At 39.4% G+C, this 13,611-nt stretch overlaps 5 protein-coding genes across 6 annotated transcripts; 2 read left to right on the plus strand and 3 right to left on the minus strand.

Annotated features, from left to right (window-relative positions):
• The first annotated feature begins 1,168 nt into the window (after window positions 1–1,168).
• On the plus strand, window positions 1,169–2,601 carry LOC108136720. The gene has a single exon (XM_017258044.1). It carries the CDS (start codon window positions 1,924–1,926, stop codon window positions 2,542–2,544), a length of 621 nt encoding a protein of 206 aa, XP_017113533.1. The 5' UTR covers window positions 1,169–1,923; the 3' UTR covers window positions 2,545–2,601.
• A 3,647-nt stretch (window positions 2,602–6,248) lies between these two features.
• LOC108136894 (protein TAPT1 homolog) lies at window positions 6,249–9,538 on the minus strand. Of its 2 annotated transcripts, none has more exons than XM_017258351.2 (3): window positions 9,306–9,538; window positions 8,384–8,985; window positions 6,249–8,314 (listed from the first exon to the last, which is right to left on the minus strand). In XM_017258351.2, exons 1-3 carry the CDS (start codon window positions 9,466–9,468, stop codon window positions 7,109–7,111), a joined length of 1,971 nt encoding a protein of 656 aa, XP_017113840.1. In that variant the 5' UTR covers window positions 9,469–9,538; the 3' UTR covers window positions 6,249–7,108. The 2 variants fall into 2 exon arrangements, with proteins under 2 accessions (XP_017113840.1, XP_017113841.1); XM_017258352.2 differs by lacking the exon at window positions 9,306–9,538 and adding an exon at window positions 9,243–9,262.
• A 329-nt stretch (window positions 9,539–9,867) lies between these two features.
• LOC108136897 (nuclear cap-binding protein subunit 2) lies at window positions 9,868–11,106 on the plus strand. The gene is made up of 3 exons (XM_017258354.2): window positions 9,868–9,989; window positions 10,045–10,262; window positions 10,846–11,106. Exons 1-3 carry the CDS (start codon window positions 9,942–9,944, stop codon window positions 11,042–11,044), a joined length of 465 nt encoding a protein of 154 aa, XP_017113843.1. The 5' UTR covers window positions 9,868–9,941; the 3' UTR covers window positions 11,045–11,106.
• Window positions 11,104–12,388, minus strand: LOC108136895 (peroxiredoxin-5, mitochondrial). The gene is made up of 3 exons (XM_017258353.2): window positions 12,233–12,388; window positions 11,931–12,065; window positions 11,104–11,553 (listed from the first exon to the last, which is right to left on the minus strand). The coding sequence occupies exons 1-3, from the start codon at window positions 12,338–12,340 to the stop codon at window positions 11,224–11,226; spliced, it is 573 nt and encodes a 190-aa protein (XP_017113842.1). The 5' UTR covers window positions 12,341–12,388; the 3' UTR covers window positions 11,104–11,223.
• A 32-nt stretch (window positions 12,389–12,420) lies between these two features.
• LOC108136898 (ubiquitin-like protein 4A) lies at window positions 12,421–13,097 on the minus strand. Its single transcript, XM_017258355.2, has 2 exons — window positions 12,962–13,097; window positions 12,421–12,898 (listed from the first exon to the last, which is right to left on the minus strand). Exons 1-2 carry the CDS (start codon window positions 13,007–13,009, stop codon window positions 12,554–12,556), a joined length of 393 nt encoding a protein of 130 aa, XP_017113844.1. The 5' UTR covers window positions 13,010–13,097; the 3' UTR covers window positions 12,421–12,553.
• Between the last annotated feature and the right edge of the window lie 514 nt (window positions 13,098–13,611).

The raw sequence follows: 13,611 nt of genomic DNA on the forward strand, positions 1-13,611 counted from the left end.
CATTTAAATAAACTTAATGTTTATTTATCAAACAAATTATTTAATGTTGAAATATGTCATGAATTTTCAAAAGATTACCTTGAAAATTTTTAGAGGCCCAAGTAAAAATTACACCTAGAGCTTTGAATCAAAACACCTTTTAATGTATTAACAAATTCTAAAGCTTAAAGTACATAAGTACTCAACCCTTGTGCCAATTTTTAATAAGTCTTTGTCATGTTTTTAATAAATTTTAGAGCAAAACTTTATTTCATATGGAGTTTTAGAATTTCGAAATCGCAGGTCAGGTGTGCTAACATTTTGGCGCTGCACTGCCGGGTCGTGTGTACACATTTACACATTTATTTAAATGCTTACTCTACCGCTTGGGCTACCTCTCGGCACTTGAGCTGAAGCACGGTGGAGAATTGCGCGTAAATTCGTTGCGGTCTCGCGTCATCAACGTAATCGCCGTCAACAGCAGTCGACAGCATCAAACTGGCAGGCAAATGTTGCTACTGTTTCCAGACGCAGTTCGTCCGACAACAGAAGCCACAGAAGCACCAGCAGCCAACGTGAAGTAGTTTTTTTTATGGCGAGATGAGCCGGCCCAAGCAGCACTTTCCAACCGAGAGGACGGGGGCGCAACAAAAGCGTGTCTGTCGTGTTCGGCAAAGGGAAGCATCTATACCTGAACAGAGTAGTATAGAAAAATTATAGGCAAGTAGCAGATGTAAAATCCGAATTTGGTTTAAAGTCGATCTTATTAAATTTTTAGCATTACTACTACTTTCACTATTTTCGCGCCCAGGCGACGTCCTCTTTGGTGGCCAGTCTGATCTATCTGCAGCACTGCCTCATCGCCGTGGATGTCCTGCTGTCGAACGAGGACTCGGATGACGAGAGGAACACTTCCGACACCTTCCATGCATACTCCCGTGCTGCGCATCACTTAATTTGATATCCAATCTGCCCTATAAATAAACTCATTTTTGCCAAATGTAGCGTTCACTATATAATGTGTAATATGTAAAATTGAAACACGTTGCACGCTTATGATATAATGACCCATATATATGATGCATATCAAAAAAAAGCCGTTTAGCAATTGCGATTTGAAATGGTGTAATTGAATTAACTCCATATATTTAGCAGCTATTTATAGGGAGCATTTTTCGAAAAAGTTCGCTTAAAAAACAGCATCTTCTAGATTCATCATGAAGCTCTATTTGGGAATTCTTGCTTTTCTTCTTGTGGCCTTTGAAAACACCAAAGACCAAGTCTGGTGGGGCCCAATAGGAGAGTGGAATAAACCAGGACAAAGACTTCCACTACCACGACGACAACCACCAAAACGAAATTAATATACTATTAGAACTTTCCAACCGAGAGGACGGGGCCACAACAAAAGCGTGTCTGTAGTGTTCGGTAAAGAGAAGCATCAATACCTGAACAGAGTACATTTGTCGACCCTTTGCAGATAGAAAAAAATTATAAGCAAATTCTTGCAGATGTAAAATCCGAATTTTGTTTTAAGTCGATCTTATTAAATTTTTAGCATAACATTTAAAGAGACAAGTCTCTCAACCTGCGAAAAAAATGAGAAATAATAATAGTTGAAAGTAAATGTTTACTTAAATTAGTATTTTCTCCACATCTTCATTTACGAACTTACTCAATCAAAATGAGGATTTCTTTTTATTTTAGGAAAACTTCATAATATTTATGGTGGGCTCATTTATAGAGACCATATTCCGGTCTTTATTTTAAAAAATAAAATACTTTCATACAAGGCTTATACGAATCTTGGTTCTTGTCATGCTTCCAAATTGTAAAACATAGTTGTTTTGAAATAATTGCAGTTAATTTTTAACTTGTTTCCTATATCTGAAATCTGTCGCAAATACCGAGTCAGTTCTTTCTAGCTACAAAGTGACTGTGAAAATGCGAGTCTACATATATCACATGCGCCCGGTGCTGTTCCTTTTTTACATGATTGAAACAATGGTCAACATGTTCGTGATCTTCGTGCATCTGAAAGGATGGACTAGGATCGACAACTTAGGACACCACTTGTATCTGGTTTTCTGTTACATATTTACGGTGCTGACACTCTTTGCCTCCATAAACCTGTGCACCGGAAACCATACTTCGATCGTCGAGGAGGTGGTTCGTCCGCTTGCAGGATTCATCGTCTACACGGTCTGCTCATTGATGATACTGCGCGATGCCGAGTCGGACTTCTATATTCTGTACGCCGATACAAAGCCGGAGGATCTGATCCTGCCGGAGAAGCCACTGCATCCGTACTTTCAGTATATGCGCGCCCAGGCGACGTCCACCTTGGTGGCCAGTCTGATCTATCTGCTGCACTGCCTCATCGCGGTGGATGTCCTGCTGTCGAACGAGGACTCTGATGACGAGCGGGAGACCTCTGACGAACTTGCCGAGGAGTTGGATTACGTGCCGGTGCGTTTGTACGTCCTCGGGGGCACAGTTCAGCACTGGCTGGAACAGTTCGAGTGGTTCCAGGACTTCACCACCAGTGGAATTAAAGTAATCTGATCTTTTGACACTAGAAGCTCTCAAAGCTCAGAAATAAAAAAAATAACTAAGAGTTTATCCCAGTCTTAACTATTTCGCTGGGTTATTAAACACAAACGAAAACACCTCTTAACGACGTAAAAAATCGTGACGATTTTTTTGTTAATGTTGTATTATTTATTATGGTATATTAAGGTAGCGTGACAAGTATTTAAAAACATTCTTCAACTAGATATTCCTCTTGTCTGTAGCTTTATTTACTTAAAACGTTTTTAAAGTTTTTTCTAACAACATGAACAACACTACAAAAATTATTCCTAGATCCCAACATATGTAAGTCTTTAAAAAATCAAAAATAAGTATTTTTTTTAATAATTTTTCAACGGAGCATTGGAATAGTAGCAATTTTTATATTTTTTTTTGCACGTGTATTTAATCTATATATATATATATATATATATATATATATATATATATATATATATATATATATATATATATATATATATATGATGCATATTAAAATAAGACGTTTAGCAATTGCGATTTGAAATGGTTTATTTGACATTTACTCCATATATTTAGCAGCTATTTATAGGGAACATTTTTCGGACCTTCTTGATTCATCATGAAGCTCTATTTGGGAATTCTGGCTTTTCTTTTTGTGGCCTTATAGAAACCGTAGCAAAACTCTGTTGGGGCCCAATAAGAGACCTGAATAAACCGGGACAGAGACTTCCACGACCACAACCAACCCCATAAATTTAATATACTATTAGCATGCTAAAATAATGAAACAACCTAATGAGTTAAAAAGGTCCTGATAAAAGATTTTGTGATGAAAATTGATGAGCATTAAGAATTAAATAAATACACTTTTTAAACGGGTTATTTGATTACTAGAAGTTGGGTCACGCCAACGGAATATCCATTATAATCCCTGTTGTTAATTGTTTCGCGTTTTGTCACGGCATTTTTTGTTTATGCAATGTAGGGGACCCTCTCTCCATCAGTCTTCTTATGACGTCAGTGGGAAGCAACAGTTACATGCTGCATCATACAAACCTCATTGTCGTCAATGTGTCAACGATAAGCAGATGGGGCCTTAGTCATACGTATAGGTATAGATATAGGTATAGGTATCTGTATCTATTTGGCGGCAGTGCGCAGGTCCGGAGCTGGAGCCGGATCCGGAGAAGGAATCGATAAACAATGGGGCCGAGAGACAGTCAAGAGCAAGGTAAAGCAGTGCCCTGGTACAGCTGGGTGTGGTGCTTTCATTCATAAAAAAAAACTGGTGAATATAGTGTGTCCGTGGCCCTATCCCTGAGAACATACTCAAGACTATTTTTAACGCAGGCCAAGGGCTGCCGGCCGGATGTCAAAGCTTTTTTCATATTGCTCCCCATAAACTATGCCGCATCGTTTTGGCGATGCCTGCAGTTGAAGATTTTGTGAAATGTTTTGAACTGCTAGTTCAGGCAGCTTTGTAAACTACAGGGGAACTACACATTTATTGGCCTACTTTTTGGAGTTTAAATGCATTTATGCAATAATTATAGATATCACTATAAATCTATAAAGTTCTTAATATTTTTACTTATAAAGATACTTATTTCGATTTTCAAAGCCACTTTTTTGCTTTAAAATTTAAAATTTCCGATGTAAGCATTGAGTGGCTTGGTTTCAGTTTTAAAGATCAAATTAAACAAGAAAGAAAGCAAACTTCGGCAATTCGAAGTTCATATACCCTTGCAACTATTGCAAGCATTAAATACTTTTGAAAACATTAAAATTATGATTTACTTGCGTATATGTTGAAAACATTGATTTGCAACTGAATAATTTGATAGATATATTATATTTTGATTATTTCTATGGGAGCTATATGATATAGTCGTACGATTTTGACGAAATTGAAACCGCATTTCTAAAACATTTACCCAATACTATATGTCGGAGAAATACAAAAAAAATTGGAAAACAACAAAGTTATAATTTTTTTTGTATTTTTTTTTCCGATTGTCCCTATGGGAGCTATATGCTATAGTCGTCCGATTTTGATGAAATTTAAACCGTAATTCTGAAATATTTAACCATTACTATATGTCGCAGAACTTAAAAAAAAATAAAGAAACAGCAAAGTAATAATTTTTTTTTATTTATTTTTTTGATTGTTCCTATGGGAGCTATATGCTATAGTCGTCCGATCCGGCTCGTTCCTACTTATAAACTAACTGCAATAGAAAGACAACTTTTGGGAAAGTTTCATTCAGATAGCTTTAAAACTGAGAGACTAGTTTGCGTAGAAACGGATTGTCACGCCTAGTGTAATAAGTTGCAAACTTCTGATTGAAATTATAATACCCTCTGCAAGGGTTTAAAAAAAAATAGTTAAAATTTTTGCAAAATGAATGTGAATAGAAAAGCTGTAAGATTAGATTTTTATTAAAATTACATTTTAAAATAATGTTCAGCATATTGAGCAATTATTAGTCCTTTCTTACACAAATGCAGGAATACAAAACCGAAATCAAAGAAATCAATTCCCAATGGAGCTCGCCTTAAATTCAATGCCCAAGGAGGAGAAACAAATCTTCACAAATTTTGTTTAACAAAAAGAAAAAAACGTACATAGGTATTTGCGCCCACGCTGAAAGCAAATGGGAAATGAACATAAATGCGAAAGGGAAAATCGATAAGGACGCCATGCCTAAGGAGCGTTGTGTCCTTGAAATCGAAAATGGAAAGAACCATTCATGAAATTAGCCGAAGTTTTCATGAATGAAAATGGCCAGCGAGAAGTCGCGACAAACGCTTCGGGATTTGGTGAGTATGCGCCTGTTAAATCGAGTATATTTCGGTGGCTTTGTTCTAGGGTTGACTTCGAAAACTTCCCCTTTTCAGGGCACTGACGCAACCACAATGCGCTGTTCCAAGGTCAGCGTAAAATTTCATTCATAAACTTATACACCCCGTGGCGTACATATATATATATATATATATATATATCGATGGCGCGTGTAAGTTCTCAGCGGGGTGGTGAATGGGGTGGTTCTGACTTGGAGTCAAGAATCGGTTGCGGATGTGGGCTTAACGAGCACTCCATTTGCAGCTTGTTGATTTTTCTACGCGTGCAAACACAAACAAAGCGGGAAACCTTTTCATTCATGAAATCAACTGGGGGCTACCAAACTCCGGCCCCTTTAATCTCTTTCCCGCACCCCCACCCTCAACAAAACGTTTGGGCCCAAAAACAATTTTTGAAGTGAATCCAGAAAGCAATTTCATGTGAAGCTGAAAGCCATTTTTGCCTCTAGGAATTTGCAGTAAACTTAGTGATCTAAACATGGTTTGGTATCGGACTATAGATGGTAAAGGTTATGCTGCAAACTATATACATAATATACATATATAATGGTTTTTAAATCAATTCTCTTACGTAACGAGATATTAAATGATAAAAGAAGCCTCAGGTGTTTGTAAATAAGAACTATATAACAGAAATAAAATATGTATGACGACAAATTTGTAAAATAAAGTTATGCCATAGAATAATTGATAAATATGCATACCAGATATATAATATGTCTAAAATTATTTTCCAGGTCATAACAATAGAAATAAAACAACATATATGTAATTAAATAATGTGTTAATCTTAGTTAACCATTAAATTACCAATATTTTGTTATTGAATACATAATTCTTAGAATACATATATATATGTATAAGACAGGGTTTATTATCATCATGTATACCAACTAACTACTTTAATCACATAAAACTCTAGGGCTCAATTTAGGACGATGCTATGGTTTTTGGTGGCCGTTGTTGGTTTTATTTCCTCATTCTGCTCCGGAAGAGCCCTCTTTCTTATGTCCATCACTCGACATCCAATCTTTTGCTCGTCCAGCAGACAACCCGGCATCGGACGGAAAGCTATATCAACTCTCTATTGATGCAGATTAAAAATATATATAGGCTCGAGAATGTCTCCCTCACTGCGTTGCAAACATTTGACTGAAGATAAGACTATAAAAATGATATAATGTGTAACGAAAAATCCTATTTGTTCTATATCTATGTAGAAGATAGTTTCGAATTTATATGTTGCCGTTATGTGGCTCAGTGCGAAATATATGATATACAAAGATAAATAGTGTTTTCCATTGATTAACAATTTAAAATCCACATTCTTTACCTAATAAACTTAATAATTTAATAAATTTAGAACTCTACAGTTTCATTCCATTTAACTTTACACCTCTTGACAATAAACAATTTTGTAGACAAAATCTTCAATATTTTATTACTTAAAGTGCTCAATAACAGCCAAAATGGTAGGTTTAATTGCAAATCCCCAAAAACTTGTTAATCAAGTTAGGGCACACCATGTAAAGGATTTTGAGGCACAGTTTGATATTCTAGAGAGAACATATTTTGAGCTAAAACCTAAAATACATTTTTAATCCTTGTTCACTTAAATTTACGCAAGAGCAACTAAGCGATACACAAAAGATTATAGACGCAACTACGTACAAGATAAAATCAAATATAAAATTAAATTAGCATCAATTTATGGCTACAGCTGTGTCGTTTGGTTGCCACCCGCGAGTCCAGAAGTTGCTCCCTTCTCCACCAGACTGGGAATGCCTGGCTCCGACTCGGACCGCTTGTGCGTTCGCTTGGGCAGCCGCTGAGTCGTCTGCTTGGCCTTGAGGCTCGCCTCTCCGCCAGCGGAATCGTTTAGCAGCATCAGATCCGGCTGGCTGCGCACCAGGTCCTGCTCCTGGTAAACCTCCTGGATGGATGGGCCCGGATTAGTGTTGGTCACCTGCTCGTTGAGGCAAACATCATCTAAGTCCACATCACTGTTCGAGAAGAGAGCTGTGGCGCCCAGTTCCAGGGAGTTGGTAACATCCAGCTCCTGCTCACTGACCGCTTTCTTTGGCGTGGACGTGGAGGCGATTGAGGCCCGCGAGAAATTGTGACTCACATCGAGATTGACGACACTGGGCGGTGTCACCAATGTGGTCACTTGTGCTGGCTTCGAGCCAATGCTATTGTTATTATTATTATTGTGAGTCGGTCCGCCCATCGAAGACGTTGAGACCGGGGCAGCTGCTCCTATAACGGGCACATTGGTCATGCTACTCGGCGTTGAACTATTCCGCTCTGTTTGGTGCTCCTTCATCAGTTTACAGGCCTTGCCAAGCGCACAGATGGTCAAGCAGATTCGCAGGCCCATGGCAAACAGATAGGCCAGCAGGAAGAGTAGCCAGGCGGCAAGGTTTTCGAATGAAACCGCCGTATAGATCGCTTTTATCAAGACCACCGCCAGGGGGAATGGTATAAAGCCCATGCGACGGGCCACCAAATCCGAGTGATCCGAAAAAGCGTGCTTCTGTCGTGTCTGGGTCATATCGTAGGCCAGACTGGTCGTGTACTCCCTATAGATGCTCTCCGGCAGCTCATTGAATCTCGTGATAAACGCATGCTTCACCCAATCAATTAAGATTTCAGTAAATAGCACGGCAAAACAATCGGGCAGCATCACACAGAACTGGGTGATGCTCCAGTCGAACTCCTTCATAGTCTGGATCACCACAATAAATAGCAGCACGGACAGGTGGAAGCGCTCCCGAACATCGCTGCAGGTAAGCTGAAAGAGGTTGTTCTTGTCGAACTTCTTAAACACGGATCCCTTGAGCTCAACGAAGTTGTTTGATATCATAATGGTCAGCAGGCCCTTGTTGTTAGAGTTCACTGCCACATTCAAACAGGTGGCCTAAAAGAGAAATTCATCGATTAGTATTAATAGTTCAAATACGGAACTAGGATCCTTACTATTACCAACCTGGAACATGATCAGTCCGCTGTGCAAAAACACATAGATTAGGGTGAAGAGAACGTGTGTGAGGACTCCAAAGTGTTCCCGCTTGGAATTCTTCGGTTCGGTGGCCGTCCAGAACAGAGCATCAATGGTATCCTGACCAAAAGCGGACAACAGCCTATCGCCTACCTCCAGCATGTTATAGAATATGTACAGCTTGATGATTGACTGCGACTTTATGATGTGGTACACTCGATTCGTATCCACCAGGAGCATTATCAACGTTACCGACATCCAGATGACGCCCTTGAGCAGATCGCAGATTTCCGCTGGCGACAATAGGCGCTGTCCGGTGCTGCGAAGGCGAAAAATCCGCGCAACAGTCCGGGAAACCAAGGCCCAAATGGCCATTAGAAATCGGACGGGCAGAAAGGTGTGAATGTAGAGGAAGGAGTCGGCACACTGCATGATTCCGTACACCATGAACCGCTCCAGATCCCGTGGTATGCGCATAAAGCTGTAGATCTTCTGCCGCCGCGCCGAATAGCGCTCCTCATCGTGCTCCAGCATATAGCCGCGGGTCATCTCCACCTTGAAGAAGTCGTAGAATGTGTTGGTGCAGGTCTCTGTGGGTTATAAAAAAGTGTTCACTGAAAACTTAGTTTAAATTAAAGAAATGAAAAATAGTGTTTTGGACTATAAAAAAAACTAAAGGCTAATATATGTATGTTTTTAACCCTATGTATTACAAAATCTTAATCATATAACGCATCTTCTTAGAAATATGTACGTTGTATCTATATTTCTAACAGATATCTTAAATTGGGTACTATTAATTTTTGTATCAAACCGAAAAAAAAAATTATTGTTTTCTGATGCTTACATCGTAATACAAAGCTTGAATATATTTAAACTATATTGTTCGCAAAATAAAATCCATGTTTACCGCTCTGCGTCGCACTCGGCGTCGCTGCAACGTCATCCTGGGCGAGCGCCTTTTGCTTAATCTCCTCCTGGTGATGATGCAGTTCCTCCACTCGACTGCCGGTAACGTCGCCGCGGAAGCGCAGCTGCCGCTTGCTGCCTGCAGAATTGAGTGAGGTGTTCATTAAGTATGATTTGTAGAATCCATAAAAATAATAATAACAACGGGCCGTAAAATGTCTTTGCGAAGCAGCAGTGATTTAGAAATGTACTAACGCGTAGCGGATATACCAAAAGGTAAACACTGTATAGATCGCATTCGCTAATATTATATATATCGAGACTACGTAAGCAAATTACCCGGCACAAATAATAACAATTATAATAAAATTTGCATATTGCAGAGGCATTTTAAAATATATTTTAAATATAAACCATTTGCGCTGAGTACATATACATTTTTATTTTCATTTATTTTGTTGAATAGCAACTATCGAATAGGATCACAGTTTCTGGCAAACGGTAGATACTGCAAGTGAACTGGTCACAGCAAGCGAGGGAAAGGGAAATACCAGCATATTTATCGAAAAATAAATCGCTGGACTGCCGCCACTAAATAAAAGCGTAGAAAATATTTCATTCGTTTATAGCCGAAAATATGACCACATCCGTGGAACTTAGCTCGTATCGCGATCAGCACTTCAAGGTGAGTATATCCCAGGGCCAGTCCACCAAATCCTAACACTATAACCAAATTTCAGGGCTCTCGGTCGGAGCAAGAAAGATCGCTCCGCGACTCGTGTACACTGTATGTGGGAAATCTGAGCTTCTACACGACTGAGGAGCAGATCCACGAACTATTCTCGCGATGCGGCGATGTCCGGGTAATAGTAATGGGTTTGGACAAGTACAAGAAGACGCCCTGTGGTTTCTGTTTTGTGGAATACTACATAAGGTCCGAGGCGGAGTCGGCCATGAGGTGAGCCAATTCCTCCAGAGGAAAAGCCACATTGTTTACGGAACTTTTTAAGATCTGGGGCAGTACCTAGGAGTACACAGTCCTAAAAGTCTATTCCTATCGACTATATGTATCTTGTTAGCCAGAAGCAAATTGCATATTTTACTAGACTAATTTCATTTTAGTTATTGCAGTCATTTCCGGTAAACTACTACAACTTATTTCACATTGAGCAATATTATTATTCAATGGAAAGACTTGTCATTTATTTTTAATCTTTATAAATCGACAACATTTCAAGTTTCTTGTCCTCTACGATATACGAAGAAAAAATATAGTTCCTTTTTGATCTTTCTCAAGACATGTCAAAGTTTCTGCCTTGTTTTTTAAATTCTTCAAAAAAATAAAAATTAACATTATAATTTTAAGTAGCTATTAAACCGAAAAAAATGGCGGGAAAACGGTATGATTATATTTAATTAAATTCAAATACTCTGCCAGAGTGCAACATGTTCCACCCAAACTATTTTATATGTATATTAAAAGTTGAGCTTGAAGGTTTGCGTCCTTCTAATGTATTTTTTTTCCTTGCTCCCCCCAATAGATTTGTGAATGGCACCCGCTTAGATGATCGACTGATTCGAGTAGACTGGGACGCCGGTTTCATTGAGGGCAGGCAATATGGACGCGGAAAAACCGGCGGCCAGGTGCGTGACGAATATCGCACGGATTACGACGCCGGACGAGGCGGCTATGGCAAACTGTTGTCGCAGAAGATCGCCCCGAATACTGACAACCGCTAACTCTGAGATAAGATTAAAGACTAAGCCCACAACTAGATATTAAAGCAAACAACTAGACATAACATCTCTAATCTCATATATTGTACGTGCTACATAGTTCTTTTGAAGACGTTATTGATATAATTGCGGCCTTGAATTACTGTATGAGTTTCTAGCGTTTTTGGGAGACTGGAATCCATTTACTTCTTGCCAATATTGTTGGCCAGCGAGCAGCTGAGTCCGGTGCCATCGGGCTCGACATTCAGCTCGGTCACCTTGCCGTTCTCGACGACAAGGGAGTAGCGCTTAGAGCGCACGCCACCAAGTGGTGGCAAATCGATGGTCACGTCCAGGGCCTTGGTGAACCCACCAGCAGGGTCGGCCAGGAGGCGTACTTTTCCAGCGGCACCGTGCTCCTTGCCCCAGGCGGACATCACAAAGGGATCGTTTACCGAAACGCAGACGATCTCGTCCACGCCCTGCTTGGACTTTAGCTCGTCGGCGGAGCTCACATAGCCGGGCAAATGGGTCTGCGGGTTAGGAAAATTTAAAATTCAGTTTTGTTAAGTGGTGAAGAAATTACAATGTTTTGGAAGAAAAAGATCAATTTAGCCAAACTTCTTAAATTGGTATTGAAACTCGGCAGTAATTTTTGGAATTTATAAAAAAATGTATAGTTTTTTTTAATGACTAACAAGATTTTAGTACCTTACAAGTAAAACGTTGATTGATACATTTGTATTATACATTTTTTTGTCCGCTTTTAAACATGGCTTACATTTTAATTTGAAAGACATACATATGTATCTGAATAAAGCCGATATGTGTTTTTATGAAATTGATATTATATCATTAACATTTTTCCCTGTGCAGAAATTGTTGTGGGGAAAGTATTAGTATTACGTACCTTAGAACAGCCGGGGGTAAATGCGCCAGGTACGCCGAATATGATTACTTTCTTGCCGTTTACCAGATCCCCTGTGTTGATCTTATTGGCTGGCGAATCCTCAAAGAGATCCACTGTGGGCAGGGTGTCTCCTACCTAGAATTCCCAAAAACACACATTTAGAAAAAAGACCGTGCGGTAACCTTGAAGCGTTGCAATTTCTCACTAGCCGCAATCAATATTTGTGCAGTTCGCCCCACCGGCTTATGTAATGGGCCCTTTGCCAGCACAAAACTGGTGGTTTTCCGGTAACCCCCACTTACTTTCACCATTGCTGGAACAGTTCTGGTAAAAGATCGCAGCGAAGTAATTTGTTGGGGCAGCGACGAGTTCACAACTCGACCAAGGAATTTGCACGACAGCAGACGCATTTCTCCTCTCTTCTTCTCACACACTTATACACATACACACAATTAAAAACTGCACCAGGGGGCAGAGTTGCCAGACCGCCGTCCAAAATAAAATGGGTTGTTCTTTTCAGTCAAGTCTTAATTTTTACTACCTCGTTTTGTGGGGGAAATAAAAACAATGGGGTGAGGATAATAGACTTCCGTCATGCTGGGTGGGTTTTTGGGTGCCTATGACTATGTGCCCGCTCTGCTGACTATACTATCTGCCAATCTCTCCAAATCGTCCAGGCTTTGTTCGTTAATTTTCCTCTCAAAGTCGGCCATAAACTCGTTGGTTAGTCGCTCCGCCAGGTTTTCCGGATAGTGCTTCCGGAATCCCCGAAGAATGCTGTCCCTCAGGCTGGGTTTCATCACCACCAGATTAAGCTTTGTGCCCTCTTTGATATTAGGATAGGATGCAATTATCTGCTCATTGCTTAAAGGACGTCCCAGTAGCAATAACTTTTGATTGGCCGCCGATATTTGGAGTTCCGCTTCGATTTGTTGTTTCACTTCGAGAATCGTGGATGTCGGCGAGACCTACATGAGAAATGTACACATTAATCAACGATTTTCCTGTTTAGGGCAATAGTTAAAGGTTACTTCGAGCGTGCAGTCCTTGCCCTTGAGCACTTTGATTGTGATCTGCATAGCAAATGCCAAAATGTTAATACAAAATAAGGAATTCGGCTCACAAGCAATATAAACAATCTGGCTATATCGTTGCCACCTGGTGGGAGTTGCCAGAAATTGCAATCAGTATGAGGAGCCCTGGTAAGTGACAAGAAAATAAAGTTATTAAAGCTTATAAACTAAATTCAAGGCTAATGTGGGCCTTGGGTCTACCCAGCTCTGTCACAAACAATTAAGGTTTATTTGTCTGTATACTTGTAAGTTTTTCAGCAGTGTTTAAATATTTCTTATAAAATTTGTGATAATACATTTATTTATAAAACTATCGAAAGTCACCGACCCCTGGTTTTACATATTCAAAAGCTTTAGATCTTAAGTGAGCTGAAATAAGGTAATGATATATTAATTTAAAATAAGTTTTTTTACTTTTATTATGTTCGTATAAATAAACTTTTATAAACCTATCGATGCCGCAAAAGCCCTGGTTTTTTAAAAATTTAAATCTCAGTTGAATTAAATGTTAAGTTTATAATTAATCGTAAGCCATTTTGAGGTTTTAATAAGGGTTAAAATAAGAAACTTAAAAAAAACTATCGAAAGCCGAAAAAGTCTGGCAGCCT

Source organism: Drosophila elegans, unplaced genomic scaffold (genome assembly GCF_018152505.1).
Source record: "Drosophila elegans isolate 14027-0461.03 unplaced genomic scaffold, ASM1815250v1 contig_476, whole genome shotgun sequence".
Classification (NCBI taxonomy): Eukaryota; Metazoa; Arthropoda; class Insecta; order Diptera; family Drosophilidae; genus Drosophila; species Drosophila elegans.

Bases quoted from the DNA above. Each gene is read 5' to 3' on its own strand.
- LOC108136894 (XM_017258351.2), bottom strand. From the start codon at position 9,468: ATGAACACCTCACTCAATTCTGCAGGCAGCAAGCGGCAGCTGCGCTTC. The intron at 8,986-9,305 runs GTAAACATGGAT...TATAACCCACAG, and splicing joins GCCGAGTGCGACGCAGAGCG to AGACCTGCACCAACACATTC. The intron at 8,315-8,383 runs GTTGGTAATAGT...TTTCTCTTTTAG, and splicing joins GCGGACTGATCATGTTCCAG to GCCACCTGTTTGAATGTGGC.
- LOC108136897 (XM_017258354.2), top strand. From the start codon at position 9,942: ATGACCACATCCGTGGAACTTAGCTCGTATCGCGATCAGCACTTCAAG. The intron at 9,990-10,044 runs GTGAGTATATCC...ACCAAATTTCAG, and splicing joins ATCGCGATCAGCACTTCAAG to GGCTCTCGGTCGGAGCAAGA. The intron at 10,263-10,845 runs GTGAGCCAATTC...TCCCCCCAATAG, and splicing joins GAGGCGGAGTCGGCCATGAG to ATTTGTGAATGGCACCCGCT.
- LOC108136895 (XM_017258353.2), bottom strand. From the start codon at position 12,340: ATGCGTCTGCTGTCGTGCAAATTCCTTGGTCGAGTTGTGAACTCGTCG. The intron at 12,066-12,232 runs GTAAGTGGGGGT...TGGGAATTCTAG, and splicing joins CTGTTCCAGCAATGGTGAAA to GTAGGAGACACCCTGCCCAC. The intron at 11,554-11,930 runs GTACGTAATACT...CCTAACCCGCAG, and splicing joins TTACCCCCGGCTGTTCTAAG to ACCCATTTGCCCGGCTATGT.
- LOC108136898 (XM_017258355.2), bottom strand. From the start codon at position 13,009: ATGCAGATCACAATCAAAGTGCTCAAGGGCAAGGACTGCACGCTCGAA. The intron at 12,899-12,961 runs GTAACCTTTAAC...TTTCTCATGTAG, and splicing joins GCAAGGACTGCACGCTCGAA to GTCTCGCCGACATCCACGAT.
- LOC108136720 (XM_017258044.1), top strand. From the start codon at position 1,924: ATGCGAGTCTACATATATCACATGCGCCCGGTGCTGTTCCTTTTTTAC.